The sequence below is a fragment of the Thermobia domestica genome, chromosome 5 (genome assembly GCF_964235325.1).
Source record: "Thermobia domestica chromosome 5, izTheDome1.hap1.1, whole genome shotgun sequence".
NCBI classification, from domain to species: Eukaryota; Metazoa; Arthropoda; class Insecta; order Zygentoma; family Lepismatidae; genus Thermobia; species Thermobia domestica.
In genome coordinates, this window is record NC_137458.1 from 319252446 (window position 1) to 319270870 (window position 18425).

An 18425-nucleotide genomic window follows, 5' to 3' on the forward strand; every position below is an offset into this window, starting at 1 on the left:
CGAGACGAGATAATGTCGTCTTGTCCCATGGGCACCTCTGAAACGAGTAAGATAAATATGAATTAGTATGAACAAAATCTAATAGAGGCGTTTTCGAGAAAATAATTTTAGATTTTTAACCTGTAGAATCGTTGAAACATCACCTTTCGTTGTTTTGTTTAGAGGTTATGAATTGGTGAAAATTGAATATGCTACTATTGCTCAAAAACAGAAGTCATAGGCACCACCAGAAGTCTTAAAAGAACTTTTGAACCAATCATTAAACAAACAAAAAAAAAAAAAACTTTCATCTTTCTTAAACTTTAGCCGCCTTATAAAATCATCCATCCTGACCTTATCTCAAGTGACAGCTCATAAATGCGTCTTCACGTAGATTTATAGATAAATCTTAAGTAGAATACAACTTACCCCAATGACTTTTAACCATGCTAACGCCACACAATGAACTGTGAATGACACCATCTGTTTCTCCGTATACAGTTCCTTGCACTTTTCTTCAACATTGGTAAATATTGCGTGCACTATTTCCAATATCATCATATCTGTATCATCCTCGTCCATGATTTCAGTCCTAGGAAACAGACAACTAATTTGAAATTTGAGTCATAAGTATGCGTGAATTTTAGGATCAAATATTTCCTACAAGATTCGTGTGATGCAGGAACATTATTGCCGAAGTTCCAACATATATCATGAAGCAAACTTTTCGAGCTCACTACATGACACTTTCTCTGATGTATAATTCACGATAATTTGGAAGCAGTAGGGCGGTCGAAAGTGAAATAAAGTGAGGTTGTAGTAGGTTAATGTGGGGGTGTAGTCGGTTCTTCCATAGTGAAACGAAATAGATTTTTTAGTTTAACGTCTCACGGTTATGCTCTTTACGCTAAAGAAAGCGAATGACTAATGGAAGTGACCCACCGGTAATAGAATCCAGGCCCACGTGCACCAAAGGCGCACGAGCCAACCACTAGAACAGAGGGAGGGTAGTTATTTTACAGTTATTTTACTTAAGAGCACACGCTTGTAATTATGCAGTATTCTACTTAAGAGCACATGCATCAGTACCTCAGCAGCCAATCAGCGTGCTTCACTTACATGCTTGCTTTGTTTATAATTGTTTAGAAGTAAGATGGTACGGATAATAGCTGTTTAGAAAATACAAGAAGTGATACATCATTATTGTCATGTGAAAAGCTTACACTTACAGGAGATCGAATATAAAAGAAAGAATTTTCTTTATAAAATATGTTTATCCTTTCACAAAGTCCTCATTAGCTCTGTCCCCACTTTTTAAAACATATTGCAGAAATCAAAAGATGATATTGAACTATCTATACCGAAATTGTAGTAAATATAGGATTACATGAAGCGAACTAAAGGTTATCCCATAAAAAACCCAACCTTTCAAATGCCCTCCATTTCTGTTCTATTAAGTTGGCAGCACTGGGTGCTACACGATTTTCATCTGTTGTCTTTATGGTTAGTAGTCACAGAGCGCCAAATAGCGCATGAACGTCATCCGTTTTCTGTACGGGTAGGAATGGAGACGACCCGCTCGGGAGAGTAATACTCCCGGAAGTACGTTTTTCCACGCGCTACTCTAAACAGCTGTTTTACGCGCTATCCTAGCCAGTTGTTTTAAGTTGGTCACAAAATTTATATCATGAAGTACAAGGGGAACAAAACGACCCGATATCATGGAGTACAAGGGCATAAGTACTACAACTACTTATTTGCATAAAAATAAATAAATCACTTTTTTAAGTATTATTTTTATATTATTTTAATTCAGTGGTGCCCACCCCCCTCATGTCCATGACGCACCCCCCTCAATTGTCTATCCGTAGGTATTCTTCCATGAAAAAACTTTTCGATTAATTTTTACACCCCCTCAAACATATTTATATAGATTTTTACCCCCCAAATATTTCAATGACGCAGTTTGCGTCATAGCCCCCTTGTGGGCACCCCTGTTTTAATTTAATAAGTGTTATAAAAAAAAACTTTCCTCGGACTGGGTTTGAACTCGCGCCAAAAGAGGATTTTATTACTAGCATAAAGCACTAGCCCACTCGGCCACTGAGGCCGACAACAGCAAGCGTTTGTTGTCTGCTATTTGAATGGAACGTGGCAAGAGTGGATAACGCCAACCAATCAGAAATGTCTTTCTCGTTTCTACTTCCGGGAGCATTACTCTCCCAAGCTAGTCCTGAATGGAGCGCTTCACGACGGAACAGCGTGTTGTCAGAGTGAAAATGTATTATAAATGCGGAGAATGTTGTTATGTAGCGATTAGTGAATACTTGGCGATGACGATTATGTGCTCCATGACTACTAAGCACAAAGACAACAGATAAAAATCACGTAACCTTCAGTGTTGCCAACTTACTAGAATAGAAATGGCGGGTATTTCAAAAGTTGCTGTTTTTGTGGGACATCCTTTAGTCAATGGTTTTTAGACGATCTTCGTTCTTGCACAGATTGTTGTCTAAGTGTATGTACGGCATCATAATCCCAGGAGCAAAACCAGGGTAATAGGCTTCGAAAGCAGTCTTGAGAAAAATGTATGGCTCAATTCCATCTCAGTGAGAAGAAAACATTCAATGATCATTCCCTCCAATATTCCCACCAATCACCCGCAAGCCCGACAATGGTATTGGCAACTGAACAGCCGAAGAATATACAGATGACAGGGTTATTAATGCGTAATAAATCAAGTCATCCTCTCAGCTTCTCGCGATAAGGACTCGGGAATAAACATTATTATTGTTATTATTATTACTGTCGCCCAGAAGGTGTTGGTGCTTAGGAATCTTCCAAAATGTTTGCTTACCTAAACATTAAAATTAGACTAATTTTTTTTTTTTTTTTTTTAATGACGAAAGGAGTTTGATAAAATCAGAATTGAAGCAAGTCAGAATTACAATTAGCACCACTGCTATGAATCATCATACACAAGTACAAGTAGATGTTTATATTATTTTTTAAATACTTAGACCCTACAGCTACTTTGGTGAAAATGTGAAATGTAAAAATCATTGTTAAATAGAAATGTTCCCCTAAATAGGGTTACTATATGTGAAATAAGATTAAGAAAGATTACAAAAGATATAAAAGATTGGGAAGTACTACTGTAGACAAATTATTTCTTTAATTTCACTTTCTTTTCCTTTTCCTTTTTCTTTTCTTTCACTTCTTTTCCTTCTCATTACTTGTTATTAAACTACTCATAGACCTTGTGAATATACAGATGGTTATAAAAATAATGGAAATATCTGCAGAAAATGAAACTTTTTAATACGGTGTGCAGAGGAAGCACTTTTAGGATACAGATCAGATGGAATGGAAGAATATAAGTCATTGTTTCAAGAAATATACGAAAGTTTGTTCGGAAAGTAAGTACCGTTCTGTAATTAAAAAAAAAGAAATCGAGTACAGATAAAGAAAGCAATGTATTGCGCAAGAATCAATAACACTTACACTACTTTTCCACATAGCTTCCGTAATTTTCCAGGCATTTTTCACGGCGTGGTATAAGTTTATGTATTCCTGCGTCATAGCATGTTACCGCCTGTGTTGTCAATCATGTAGTAACATGTTCTTTTAACTCTTCATCGTTGTTGAAGCGTTTACCACAAAGGTAAGACTTCAGATGTAGAAATAGATGGAAGTCACTAAGAGTGAGGTCGGGACTGAACGGAGGATGACCAAAAACGTCCCAGCCAAAGCTTGCAAAGAGTTGTTTGGTCACATTCGCCGCGTGTGGTCGGGCGTTGTCGTGAATGAAAACCACACATTTGAAGAGCATTTCTCTGCCCTTGTTCTGCATTGCACAGCACAGTTTCTTAAACGTCTCGCAGTAAACATTTTTATTGATTGTTGCATCTCGTGTTAAAAATTCAATCAGTAAAATGCTTTGTCTATCCCAAAACACTGTGCACATTACTTTTCGGGGTGTCAAGAATTGCTTTGGTTTAACCTTTGCTGGGGACGAAATCTGCCTCCATGACGTGGATTGCCGTTTCGTTTTAGGGATGTAATAAGCAATCCAAGTTTCATCCCCAGTGACTATCTGCGATAACAAGTTCTCCCATCATCATGATAACGTGTCAGAAAATCAAGTGCGCTGCCAATCCGTTGTTTTTTGTTCTTCAGTAAAAAGTTTAGGCACCTAACATGCGTAAAGTTTACGTAAACCCAGTTTTTCAGTAACAATCTTGTAAAGTACTGTTCGTGAAATTTCTGGAAATTCAAGATTAAGAGCATTAATAATAAACGTACGGGTGTTAATCCTTTCTTCGACTGCACTCACCAATTCATCAGAAACCACAGATGGACACCCACATTGTTCTTCGTCCTGAACTTGATTACATCCTTCCTTAAATTGTTGGACCCATCTTCTCATCATTGAATCACTCACTGCATTTTCTCCGTAAACCTCGCAGATTTGTTGATGAATGTCACTTGTTTTTACGTTCTTCACATTCAGAAAACGAATCACAGATCTAATTTCACAAGCGGTGGAATTTTTCATCAATGCTGCCATTATAAACATCACTACGAATGACACACATCACAGAGCGATCTCAAAATGGCGTCATTTCGTTCTGGTTGGATAAAGGCGGATTTTCACGCCCGCGTTAGAACGGAAGCATCACATGTAGCGTATTCACCGTAAATTATTTTCGTTTTCATACATCCGTGCGTGTATTGCGCCAAATTACTACTCCCTAGCTAATGCGCATGCGTAAAATAGAAAGTTTGCGACTTTAGTTTGTGATAAGGGATTCCCGAAGGAGAGCTATCGTTTTAGCTGGAATATATTATATTTCAAAACGCCGCCGTCGGAAGTATGTTAGGAAAATGTGGTGGGTTCACCCCATTTTCCAGCTTCGACGAGAATACGGAATATACAGGAACCTTTTCTTTGAATTAAAATCCGATCCGAATAAATTTTATAAAACAAATAAAAATATTTATAAATCATACTAAAGCATGTTTCAAATTACATTGCTTTTATTTTATATAGGAATTGATAATTTGTACATACCAGTTATTGTATGAACTATCTATTGTTCCCGGTAATACAACTAATTAACTACACAAATATAAAAGTACCAACCATCGATACCAATATTCTTAGCAATTTGATGTCATGTTTTTGTCCTTAATACTGAATCCTTGTATTTCGGATGCTTAAGGTTGTACAAAATTTCGTTTTCTCTTACTTGTTCTACAAGCAGTTCTTCAAACGTTGTTCTTACCTCCGCCATGTTAGTCAGTGAATACAATAGTGTACGCGCGCTACTTTCGTCAGAATTGAACAAATTTCTACTCTGACGCGAGTGTAGCGCGCCATCTCCGATGCGTGATTTCATTGGCTGTTTAGCAAAATCGCTCGCAACTCACGGAGGTAAAGGACACATGAAAATCCGCCTTAAGAGTAGCTACTGCGCATGAGCGGAACTGCTATCTTAGCGCTGCCGCGGAGAAAAACCGAAAGGGAACTTATTTTACTAACTTCCTGTCGTACGATTTGATCATTAAAAGAAGATAATGAGCCATAAAGTTGTTAATGTAGGGTTACTGCTGCGGTTTCTCATGCAGTGCAACATAGTAAAAATAGAGGAGACTAACTATTGTAATCCAGAACTAACCACATGTGTTAAATAATATTCAGGCCTCGGAATTAGGCGGGCCAGGGGAGGTGTTGTCGTTCATGAAATCACGCCTTATGGGTCTTCACTACAGCGAAATTAAACTGCTGCTTATTTTAAAGTTCTTCTGTAATATCTTCAAAACAAATAAAAATATTCGAAAAGCGAAAACGTAGTGAACTAGACAATACGATTTTGCATGTGATACCTTTACCACAATTCACCTATCTGCTTTTGCTATGCTGCTATTTACAGAACCCGCAAAAAAAAAAAAAAAAAAAAAAAGCTAAATCTATCTACAGTTGCAAATCGAAAGCAGATAGATGAGTTATGATAATGGTATCACATGCAAAATCCTATTTTCTAGTTCACTATGTTTCTGCTTTTCGAATATTTTTATTTGTTTTGAAGATATTACAGAAAAAAACATTAAAATTAGCGGTAGTTTAATTTTGCTGTAGTGAAGACCCTTAAGACCTGATATACAAAATAAGTCCTAGGAAATATCTTAGGATTTATCGGAGGAAAAATGTTACGACATATTTCGTAGGAAATCCTCTTTTGTGCCATACACATAACTACATTGTATAACCTACTGATATTGATACGAGGAGCTATATTGTTAAATTGCATGCCTCTAAAAAAATCAGAATATAAATAAGTAAAATATACCTCATCAGTCCTTGCACTACTCTTCGTTTTGTCGAGTATTTTTGCTCTTTCACCCATATACGGCTGGTGGGGGGAAAACAAATTTGTTTTACTTTTTTGCACCTGATGTTGCTTAAATCGAAATCTTACGAGTTTTCTTTCAGAAATAGGGTGTGCTCTAAAAACAAGAAATTTCAGAAGATCGTTGAGAACATACGAAATGACATGCGATCTGATGCCATACACGTTAAGATTTTGACTCTAGGAACAATTGAGGGATTTCCTAGGTATAGCAGGCCTAACAGCAAGTGCAGTGTCATCTTGTTAACCATACAATGCATATTGTATCATATTTGATACCAAATAAATTATGGCTAGTATTAGTGTTCAGGTCGTCAGCTGTATCACAAATACATATTGTATCATATTTGATATTTTCCTGAGCACATAGTTCACCATATATCCGGTAGATGTCAGGAAAATGTTGCTTCATTACAGAGAGAAAGAAGTCGTGCGCGTGCTTAGCGAAGGAGAAAATAGAAGAGTTTATGTGTCGTCTACTCTGAAGAACAAAGAATAGTTTCGAATTTGCAAAAATTCCAAGTTCATGAAGTAAGTTTTCTAATTATTTTTACGTATGCTATAATTTGATTTTGTACGAGAAACGAACATGAACTGTTGATACATAATGCATCATAAGTGATACAAAGTATTTTTATATTTTAGCACGAAAAATTACTTAGGGACATTTTTTTATTCGGATATTAATTAGATATTCTTATCATATGCCTGTATATTATTTCACTTAAATACAAAAAATCATGCACTGTAGGGTTAAGCTACGTCTTTGTTCGGAAACATCTGGAGTTTAGAACGCAGATGTTCACCTAGGATGCTTGCAAAATCAATGGCGTTAACGCTATGTGTGTTATCAAAAGGACTACGGAATACCAGGAAATAGTATCCCACAGCATCACAGAGTAGTAGCTATATTTCACGGCGGAGAGGAAACAGTTCGGAGGCTAAGCTTCTTTGGGTGTCCGCAATATGTGAGTACAGTGTGTAGTTGGTAATAAGAAGAAACAGGATTCATCGGACCATATAACGCGTTTATAATCATTGGTAATCTCCTGTTTATGTTCTCAGCATAATTTTCTTAGTGTAAAACATTGTTACTGGTAATCACTGGTTTGAAAATTTCAACCTATATACAGATGTCCATATTACGCAGCTCACGTTGGGCAGTGTTTGCCATTATGGGTTCTTTGAGGTGCTAAATGAGTTCCGCAGTCACTCTACAGTCGTTGGTGACAATCTTCTTCAATCCTCGGTGATCCCTTCCGTCCAATGTTAGTCTTCGTCGATGTGGTTTTGTTATGGGTTCCGTAGCTCGTCCTCGCTTTAGACCAAGGATTTTATAAAATAGAGGATCTGCCCATACAACAAAATCGTGAAGCCCTACGTCACAGCTTCGCCACACCTACTCTGCCCACTCCGCGCCACTAAGATCGCGATGTTTCGAGCCAACAATCATGGCGGATACGAGAGTAGCCAATCAGATGTTCCGGCTCAGACGATGCTCGGTTGTTTTTTGGCTTCACTGAGTTCATATGATGAAGTTACGATTGGGCATGTCCTCTATTTTATAACATCCTTGCTTTAGACAATGTTCCTAGCGACCCTATATACTTTTCCGCCAACTAAACATTTACTCACACTTTGGCCTCTTTGAAACTTAGGTAGGTCTTTCATATTCCATCACAACCATCTGCCCACTTTAACACACCCCTCAGTCCGACCCTGCCTGGTGTACTATAGATGATAGAGCTAACACACTACTATCACCGACCAGCATAAAGCGTCCCTAGTGTTATAACTTTATACATCCTTACGTGTTGAACACTACATATGTTTCCTTTATTTTAAAACCTATATGTATCTTAAACATTGTTACTGACACAAGGTTAGGAACGTATATTAAACTGGCTAATTGGGAACAAGGTTAGGAATTGTTCGTGAGACGAGACGAGACAGAATTTTGGTGACGAGTATGAAAAGGACATTGTTTTTTAACAATAGAAGCAGATATACTTTCCGAAACGAGACATATAGCTTTCGCGAAACCTTTTAGAGACGAAACAGCCTCAACTCTATAGTAGTATGTCTAAATAATGTACACACACATAGGTATTATCAATCATTGTTTGATAAACACACAGGCCCGTAGCCAGCCGAAAAATGAAAGGGGGGCCGGCTGAAGTTAGGGGGGGGGCGATCCAACCATATTATAATTCATCACCATATTATAGTTCATTTGCAAGCCTACCATGAAAATTTTAGTGAGCCAGCAAAAATTTAGGGGGGAGGCCCCCCTAGACCCCCTGGATACGGGCCTGTAAACACATACTACTATAGTATCGAAACATTATACTGTCTCTTGTTATGTATGTGTGAACACCTTGTTCCCAATTAATATTGGTTTCTTTTTCTAGAGGGGATCCAATATACAATGAAACCCGGAGTTTGGGATAGTAGAACTTTTGAACCTGAAGTGATACAGAAATAATGGTTATACCAAAATGGAGCTTTGTTTATGCATATATTTTTAAAGTAGAAAGCAATGGTTCCAGTACACTAGGAACCACACAGTGTTGCCAGATGTAACCGAAGGTGTAAATCTTTTTTTTTTTCTTTTGCAAAACATGTAAATTGACTCATACGTATGGATGTTCTGTCGTTACTTTTCAGTTTGTTTAGTTGGAGTAACTTGGAAATTATGGAGAAGAAGAAAGAATTTTTCGTTTCCACCGATAACTAACCGGATGAGGCCTCTGTAAGGGGGAACTAGGGAAATCGTAGTTTTCGTAAATTAACACTCTGAATTGGCAACATTGCTGATGTTTTAGTGCATCAAAAGGTGTGTTAAGGATCTGTCTACATTATGCAATTTCTGAAAACAATGAAAGAGAAACTTTGAAATTATCTTGATAAAACTTTTACTTACATGCACCCGGCAACACTGCTACTATCATGAAACGAGTTATCAGCTCTACAGCGATTCTGGAGAATCCCCCTGTTTTGATTCGAACACTGGTTCACACGTTTCATCATGTTTGCAGCAACTTTACGAAGAGTAAAAGTGTTAATGTTCTCAATGGCACTGCGAATTTTTGTTTGCAGGTCTTGTATAATTCGAGAATTGTTCTTGTATAATGAATAGCAGTGTTGCCGGGTGCATGTAAGTAAAAATCTTATCATGATAATTTCAAAGTTTCTTTTTCGTTGTTTTCAGGAATTGTATAATGTAGACAAATTCTTAACACGCCTTTTGATGCACTGAAACATCAGCAATGTTGCCAATTCAGAGTGTTAATTTACGAAAACTACGATTTCCCTAGTTCCCCCTTATAGAGGCCTCATCCGATTAGTTATCGGTGGAAATGAAAAATCCTTTTTTCTGCTCCATAGTTTACAAGCTACTCCAACTAAACAAACTGAAAAATAACGTCAGAACAGCATACGTATGAGTTATGAGTCAATTTACATGTTTTGTAAAAAAATATAATAATAATAATTTACACCTTTGGTTACATCTGGCAACACTGTGTGGTTGCTAATGTACTTCAATCGTTGCTTCCTAGTTTAAAAATATATGCATGAATAAGGCTTTCATTTTGGTATAACCATTGTTTGTGTATCGCTTCAGGTTCAAAAGTTCCACTATTCCAAACTCCGGGTTGCATTGTATATTGGACACCTTGGAGTAAATCTACTTTTCAAACTTAAATGCGTTTGGTACCATGTGAGGTAATTTACATCAGGAATAACTTGCAGCATAGAAAATCCATCTTTGTCCATTGACGACGACTCTCTCTCTCTCGACTTCTTGCGAATACTTTGTTTCGGCTTTGTTTTCTTCGATGCCATTGCGTATAGCTGAAAAATAAATAAATAAAAAGCTTTAAAGAAATATATTTCCTTTTGAATTATACGAGTACAATGAAACATATTCATCATATGGAGGAAAACTCAATCTAAAGGTGTCTTACATTCGTTTTTACGGTAAATCTACTGTCAGGAGTTCTAACGAACTGGATATGACTTTAAAAAAAATGGAAATTGTATAAGCTAATATTCAACAACAAAAATTACAATAATTGGTATTAATTCAGAAGCAGGGGCGGATCCTGGACCGACTTCTGGGGGGGGTTGTCATACTGCTACTTTTAAGGGCTCCAAACTTTGGGATGGGTTTTATTTAAATTTTTAGACTAAAGAAAACGGAGAATAAATGAAAGTGAATTATTATGAAATAATCGGTGGAATGAGAATGTGCAAGGATAAACTTACCTAGGATCGAACCAGGGAACTTTTGCACCAGAGGTCAATCCAAACTGTTGTATGATAAACAAAAGCTTCAGGGAGCGAGCTCCAACATGTGTCCCTATGTGAGGTACATTCCTACAATATACGTATACAGTATGTTTTAAAACAACACCGACAACGTTTGGGAGGTTATTCCTGACACCAAGATCAGACAAAAAGTATAGACCAACCTGGGTGCACAAGTGCTTCTTTCGGAGTTATAGGTTGCCGAAAACATGAAAAAATGAACTTTAAAGGTCCATAGCTCCAATACTACTGGACCTACCGTAGTCGGGTCAAGACTTTATTTAAGAACTAGTATGTGCCCTATCCAAATATTCATGTTTCAGAATCCTGCGGTACTTCCGCATCAATTTTTATAGAGGAACTCCCTCCATTAAAATTGTTGCGTGAGTACCTTAGGATACAGAAACATGGATTTTTGGATAGGGCACATACTAGTTCTTAATTGAAGTCTTGACCCGACTACGGTAGGCCCCATAGTTCTTGAGCTATGGACCATTAAAGTTCATTTTTTCATGTTTTCGGTAGCTTGTAATTCCAAAAGGAAGCATTTGTGCACCCAAGTTGGTCTATAATTTTCGTCTTATCTTGGTATTAAGGAATCACCTCCTAAACGCTGTTGGTGTTGTTTTGAAACACTCTGTATAATGTATTAGTCGTATTCCCTGATTTATGCCCGATTTTGACAAAGTCAGCTCTGATTTGCTGAGAGACGTTATGTGACCTGATCATGTGGTATGACGTCATAAGGATCAATGCCCTCTAAATTGTGGCAGCTGTACCTTGGTCCATCCCCTAAATAAAAAGACGGTCAGTATGGAAGTACAGGACCAGGATATGTACCTCTGTAAGCTTTAGGAGTCCATCTCGTTCCCTTTCATGGGTAAAAAATTGCCAAAAGTTCAAATTTAGGAGGGTTTTGACCTATGTTATCCAATTTGATGAGGTCTTATCACTTTATATGGTTATATCATATGGGTATGTATATACAAGGGTCTATTCCTTCTCATAAGACATGTTTATAGTGGTGCACCCCTTAGAAATTTTAGGGAGTGGACTAAGGTACCGATGCCTCATTGATCCGGTCACATGATATCCCTCAGCCAATCAGAGCTGGGGTTTATGCCCGATTTTGCTTGGGGTCGAAGGTCAAGGTCGCTGGTCCGAGTCAATGACCTAGGGGTACCTAGGATCACTCCCTCTATTTCCTCAGGGGTACGTTGGTCCATCCCTAAATTTTGGCAGGGATACCTTGGGCCACCCCGTTAAATTCTGGAAATTGCCAAAACTAAAAATTTGGTAGTATGGGATATGTACCTCTGTAAGTTTTGGTTGATCCATCTTGTTCCCTTTCATGGGTAAAAAATTGCCAAAAAAATTAAAATTTCGGAGGTTTTGACCTATTTTATTCCCTTTGATCAGGCTTGTTACATTATATGATTATATAAGCAAATATGAGGGTCTATTCCCTTTTATAGTATATAAGCACCTTGCTGCTGCCCTCTTAAAATTTCGGAGTGGTACATTGACCTAACCCTTCAAATTGGAAATTGTCAAAAGGCAATAATTGGTAAATGTTCTGTAGGTCCTGAATATGTACCAGTAAGTTTGGTAGTTCATCTCGTTTCCTTCCATGATAGGTATAAAATTGTCAAATATTATTACGGTCACTTGTTCGCCACGAGGTAGGTTATTGGCCTTACTTATCTCCTTTGATGATTTCTTTCTTAAACTATGGATGTGGATAGGGGTCAATTTTCTTTCATAAGACACGGATACATTGGTGTTCCGCTCTTAATTTTGAAAGGGTACATTGGTTTATCCCTTACATTTGGTAAATATTCTACAGGGCTCATATAAATTTGGGTGATCCTCATTATCTCCTCCTATGGGTAAACAATTATCAAAAATTCAAAATCTGGAGGTTATTGACCTAATTTAACTTCTTCGTTGAGGATTTATTACCTTACATGGTTAAATGTGTGAGTATAGGGTCCATTTTCTTTCATAAGACATGGGTACAACTTAAATTTAGCGAGGTGTACATTGGCCCACCCTTAAATTTGAGAATCGTCAACAAATAGTAATTGGTATAGGGCCCTGATGTGTACACAATACTGTCAGTTTGAGTGGACCGTCTCGTTCCATTTTATGAGTATAAATTTGCCAGAAATATAAATAGGGAAGGCTCATATATTCTCTGTAAGAAGGCTTTATTACATTGTTAAATTTGGGAATTGTCAAAAGAACAACAATAATTGATGAATATTCTCTAGGACCCACTGTACGCCTGAGTGCTTCATATCGTTTCTTTCATTGACATAAATTTAGAATTTGGCGGGTTTTGACCTCCTTTTCGATAAATCCTTATTATCTAATATGGTTATAGGTGTGAGTATAGGAATCTCAGACATGACTACGTTGCTGATGTTTTCTAATTTTTGGGAAGAATAACTGGGACCACTTCTTAAATTTGGGAATTGTCAAAACTAGGACTCTGGTAAAATTGGATGATCTAACTTGTGTTCTCTCTTGTCAAAATTCAAATTTGAGTATGTTGACCTAATATCTCAGCTTATCACTTTGAAATTTAGTGACAACTCATAGTCCAAGGTTTTAGAACTTGGAACCTGATAGGCAACTACGTATATATATGAAACAATACCAATTTCATACTTTGGACTTTAGTCACAACTTATAGTTTAAGGTCATTGGTGGAATGCTATCTTTACCGAAATCTGAGCGGTTATTTTTTTTTATTTTTTTTTTTTTACCTCGAGCTTACATAACAAAATCGTCGCAGTGAACGGATGTAAGAAGCAGATGAAAAACCTCTATTACTGTTATGATGATTCTCGCAAACAAAACGCAAAAAATTTGCATTGTGTTGATACAAATCCGCGCGGAACAATGCTCACTTATATATATATATATATATATATATATATATATATAATCGTAGAAATACGGTAATCGTAGAAACCTAACCCAAGCTTTAAGAAAGTTACATGGGGTGAGACACCGGATCTCAATTGCAATACTTTATGTAAGACTAAGTGAGATTCTCGTCTAAGGTTTGCCAAAGAGTGCTATTATATCGACACCACCTAGAGACCGGATGTTAGGCAAAATGCCTATTCTTTAATATTAAAGGTATGATCAAGAATAACGTTTTAAAGTTTATATAGGGGTTATAGTTTCAATTTAAGCCAATTTTATTTGGCCTATTTCGCTTATTCCTGCCTAAGTAATTGCTTTAGTGCCTAATATTGCCTATTCTATACATTTTCTTCAAAATAAGACTTTATTGGGGAAAATATATAATATAGTATTTCAAGAAAGGATTCTGCCTCTTCCGGGAAATACAAGTGTTGTTTGTAGTGATAAGATGTAAAACTTTGGATTGTTATGTGTACTGATAAAGTGCTGTAAAACTTTGGACTGCTGTATGTACTGATACAAGTGTATAAAATTTGAACTGTTATGTCTAGTGATAAAGTGCTGTACATGGTATATTTACCAAATATACACGGAATATACTGTATGTCAAGCTTCGTTTTTATGCACATATACTGTAAAGAAGATATTAACAAACAGGTATATTCTTTGAACATTATTATCTATGACTTGAATTTAGTATTTAAGTGTATTGAGTATTTACCTTCATTATTTCGAGTTACATTTTAGTGCCTATTTTACTGCCCATTTTTTTTAAATTTTAAGTGCCTATTTTCCAGGTTTTTAATACCTTCACATCCGATCTCTAGTCATAACATTCTTTAAGTAAAGAAGGAGCCCAAACATTTTATGACTTTTATGTCATGATGGAAAACTGACGCACCATAGTGAAATAGACAAATAACAAGGAAACGGAGTATCGAAATCTTGTATATTTGGAATCTGAACATGAAGGCTCGGGAACAAATTTAGATAGAGAAAGGCAGTTATTTTCGAACATTTCTGGCTACACCAATGTACATAGTTCTGGATTTTAATAAGTAATTACCGAATTAGGCAAACTGTTAACAATATATCGTATCTATTTTATGGATTACTAAGCAACACTTTAATTGTATTAACATTCAGCAGATAAAAAATTAAGCATGATTAGTACTATTGTTTAAGAAAGAGAAAATTATAACTTTAAAGTGCTGTGTCAAAATTTTTAAATGAGTTAAGAACTTCACATAAAGGTAAGATTTTATAAAGTATATATTATATTAAATCTGGTGCTAGTATTTACTTTGAATAATTTTTGAAATTTGTGTTTAACAACTTTTCCTAATTATGTATAAATAGGATTAACGTATTTTGAAATGTCAAAATGTGACATACTTCCATCAGACTAATTCTTTATAGCTATTTTTCCACATGGCGGTATAGTCCCAACTGGACTTTGACCTCCTTCGGTTTTTGCCATCATTCTGCTCTGTTTGCTGCAATTCTTCTGGTATCCCCATCATCTACCATGCGTCGCTATGTATCATGTCCTCCCATCTCGTTCTTGGTTTCCATACTAATCTTGTGTTTTAATATTTTTCATTCATATCTTCTTAGGAATTCTTTCTTCCGGCGTTCTCATATGTCCTGCCCATTGTAATCGTCTTAAAGTCCTCTATTATATTGATATCATTGTACTCTTCATATATTTTGTGATTCCAAAATTTTCCGTTCTAAAAAATATCAGTAATCAAGTAACAATTCCTCAGCAATCATAAAATTGGTTGAATTCGTGTACAGAAATGTAAAAATGTGAAAGATCGTTTAAAGAATCTGAAAATTTTCATGGCTCACACAATTTTCACTACTATGTAGGAACAAGTTAAACCAATTTTCATGAATCGAAATATTTTCTCTTACATGGAAAAATTGAAGAACTTTTTATGAGTCGGAAAATACATGAATTTAATCAATTTATGAGTACTGAGGAATTGTTACTTGATCACTGATATTTGTTAACGGAACATTTTCCGGAAAATATAGAAGAAAATTTTCCACCTCACATCACGGCTATACAACGATGTAGGAATAAATGGAGTATGTTTTTATGAATCGGAAAATTTTCTGGAAAATTTCCCGTTTCAAAATTTTCCGGAAAATTTTCATCACTGATCCTAAGTATTCAAATCTTTTGAATATTTCAATCTCTTGTTCCTTAATTTTTATTTTTCCCGTTTCCTTTGTCTGTTCTTGCTTAGTACAATTGATTTTGTCTTCTCTATATTAGTGTTCATTCTACTTCTTCGCCTTCCTCTGTAATTTTTGAATGTTTTTGGTATATCGCTCTTAGTTCTACCCACTAAGTGGATATCACCAACTTACTCTATCAATTGGATGCTCTTGATAGAGATAGATAAAATATGGCCGCCTTTACTCTAAATGTTTTCCTTATTGCGTATCACTAATATAAGAAATTTCTGTAGCTCTTTCACCCTCCACCTTCGAGCATCGATATGTCACTTAAGACCTTAAGACCCACCGACCTTCTGCCAACGTTCTGAAAGGTCATGGATTCCATCGCGGTAGAACTTGGCGGGTTGTGAAGCGAAGAAGGTATCAAATGAATTTTGCACCTCTACTAGGAATTTGAACTGGCGTCCTTTAAGGTGATTATCCAAGAAATGGAACAGGATCGGACGGTGCAATGTCCGGAAAGTATGGCTATGGCGGATGCAATAGTGTTTCCATTCATAGCGTAGAATGGTGTCTCGGGTGATCCTAGATACGTGGGGCTTAGCGTTGTCTTATAACAGGAGGACCCCTTTGTGATTCAGAAGTGCCGGCTCCAGAGTTTTGAGTTTTTCTTAAACATGGCTCAACTGCTGATAGTACACAGTTGCATTGATGCTCTGACCAGCTGGTAGCACAGTTCCCAATGCACGATACCGCGAGCAGTCCACCAAATATTCAGGAGGACTTTTTTCTGGTGCAGTGCTGGTTTCGACTGTTTTGGTACCAGTTCATGGAACGTTAACTAATGATGACGGCGCCGTGGAGCTTCGTACAGGACTCACTTTTTATTATATGTCAACACCCTGTACAGAAATGGTCCTTCCTCAGACGAGATAGCAAAGAAACACAGGTGTACGCTCGCGTTGACTTCTGGTCCGGAGTCAAATCATGTGGGACCCATCGACCCAACTTGTAGTGCTTCCTAAGTTGATGAAGGTGCTGCCGAATGGGTTTGAGCCCCGTACGGCATGTTGTTTTCAGTCTTTATTACAACTAAATGGGAAGGGGATCTGTTCTGGAACCTTGCCGCCAGGTTGCTAAGTTACTTACCGTTACATTGACAAGTATAACACATTTCTTTACACTTATTTGTTTACCGCATTTTCTACAATCTATTTTTAGATTTATTAAGCCATGACTTTTACTTACTTTTAATAGATTTTCCTGATTATCTGCCATATTTACAAAACAAATGCTCATTACATTCCCATAATCCTACCATGAAGTAACCTTGCGCGAACTAGTTCCCTCCGCTTACCAAATAGTTCCATGTTTAGAATCATTTATATAAGAAAGTAAACACAACTTTCGCTCTCCTTATACATTATTAAGCACACAAACAAGCAAAGTATTAATTTATTCCCGGTAAATTTTCAAAATTTTGCGAGAAACGGATGAACTTTGGAACTTAACCCTTAAACTAAAAAATAAATATGATTTACTAGTTTTAGGGATGCGCACGAGACAAGATTTGTGCCTGTCTCGTCTCGAAAATGTGCTGTAAAAATGATGTCTCGACTCGAAAAATGTATATTTTTCTATTGGAAGAACCGTGTCTCGACTCGAATTTTGTCAGGAAAATCCTGTCTCGACTCGTCTCGTGCGCATCCTTAGTTATTCTCACCCCAAAACACTTCACTTGTACACTGTTTATTATTGTATGAATGCAAAGTTGCAAGTAAAATAGGTTATACTTAAGGAGCTGCACTTCCCGTTTAGGGAAGGACGAGAAACACCACACTTTTAGGGATTATTCATTGACTATCTAGGATGTTAAAAAGTCGGTAATAGACTGACTTCTAATTAGCTAATGAGTCATTCAACTTGCCCTTGTACTTAAGGTCAGGAATATCTGTTTTCATACCGTATGGGAAGAATAATAATGTGCCCTTGTACTTAGTGTATGACTATGTGTGTGGGGGATTTGAAAACACATATCGCATGTCCCGTGGACGTGGATACTTTTTCCTGTTGCGCTACCTAGAAAAATGATGCTATTTGATGTAGAAGTGGTAATCCAACACATAAGAATCGCAGATCACGGTGTATTCTCACTCCATGTTGGAGTGTGAATACAATATGATCTGGGTTTGTTCTGTGTGCTATTACCACTTATACATGAAATAGAATTATTTCTGTAGGTAGTGCAACAGTAAGAAGTATCCTCGTGCACTGGAGATTAGAAGTAGCTGTTCTTAAATATTACCGTAAAATATATTTTAATGGCAGTATTAAAAAAAGAAATGTATCTTGTCGGTAATTAATATAAATTTAATACCTATAGCCCATAGTAAATATGAAAAGGATGGGTGTAAGAACTGTAGGTTTAATGTCGTTAGTAGGAGGTTTCAAAATAGGACATGATTTGTATCAATAAAGATAGAATATTTGCAAAAGTTTCTTGTTTCTGACACCTCATCAATCTGTTCGGCTAAACCTTGAGGAATAGCGGATCTATAGTTTAAATTTGGGTGCGAACGTGTGCTTCTGTCG

At 36.7% G+C, this 18425-nt stretch overlaps 2 protein-coding genes across 2 annotated transcripts in view; one reads left to right on the forward strand and one right to left on the reverse strand.

Annotated features, from left to right (window-relative positions):
- The window catches only part of LOC145685671 (uncharacterized), a 63193-nt gene that overhangs the window by 44543 nt on the left and 225 nt on the right, over positions 1 to 18425 (reverse strand). Inside the window, exons 2-3 of the mRNA XM_081758066.1 lie at positions 10111 to 10247; positions 409 to 571 (exon numbers count right to left, since the gene is read on the reverse strand). Of these exons, the coding sequence (XP_081614192.1) occupies positions 409 to 571; positions 10111 to 10238 (291 nt within the window). The 5' untranslated portion in view covers positions 10239 to 10247. The remainder of the gene's footprint in view (positions 1 to 408; positions 572 to 10110; positions 10248 to 18425) is intronic.
- LOC145686813 (uncharacterized) overlaps positions 14765 to 18425 on the forward strand; it is a 40136-nt gene continuing 36475 nt past the window's right edge. Inside the window, exon 1 of the mRNA XM_081760506.1 lies at positions 14765 to 14893. The gene's annotated coding sequence lies outside the window, so the exon portion shown is untranslated. The remainder of the gene's footprint in view (positions 14894 to 18425) is intronic.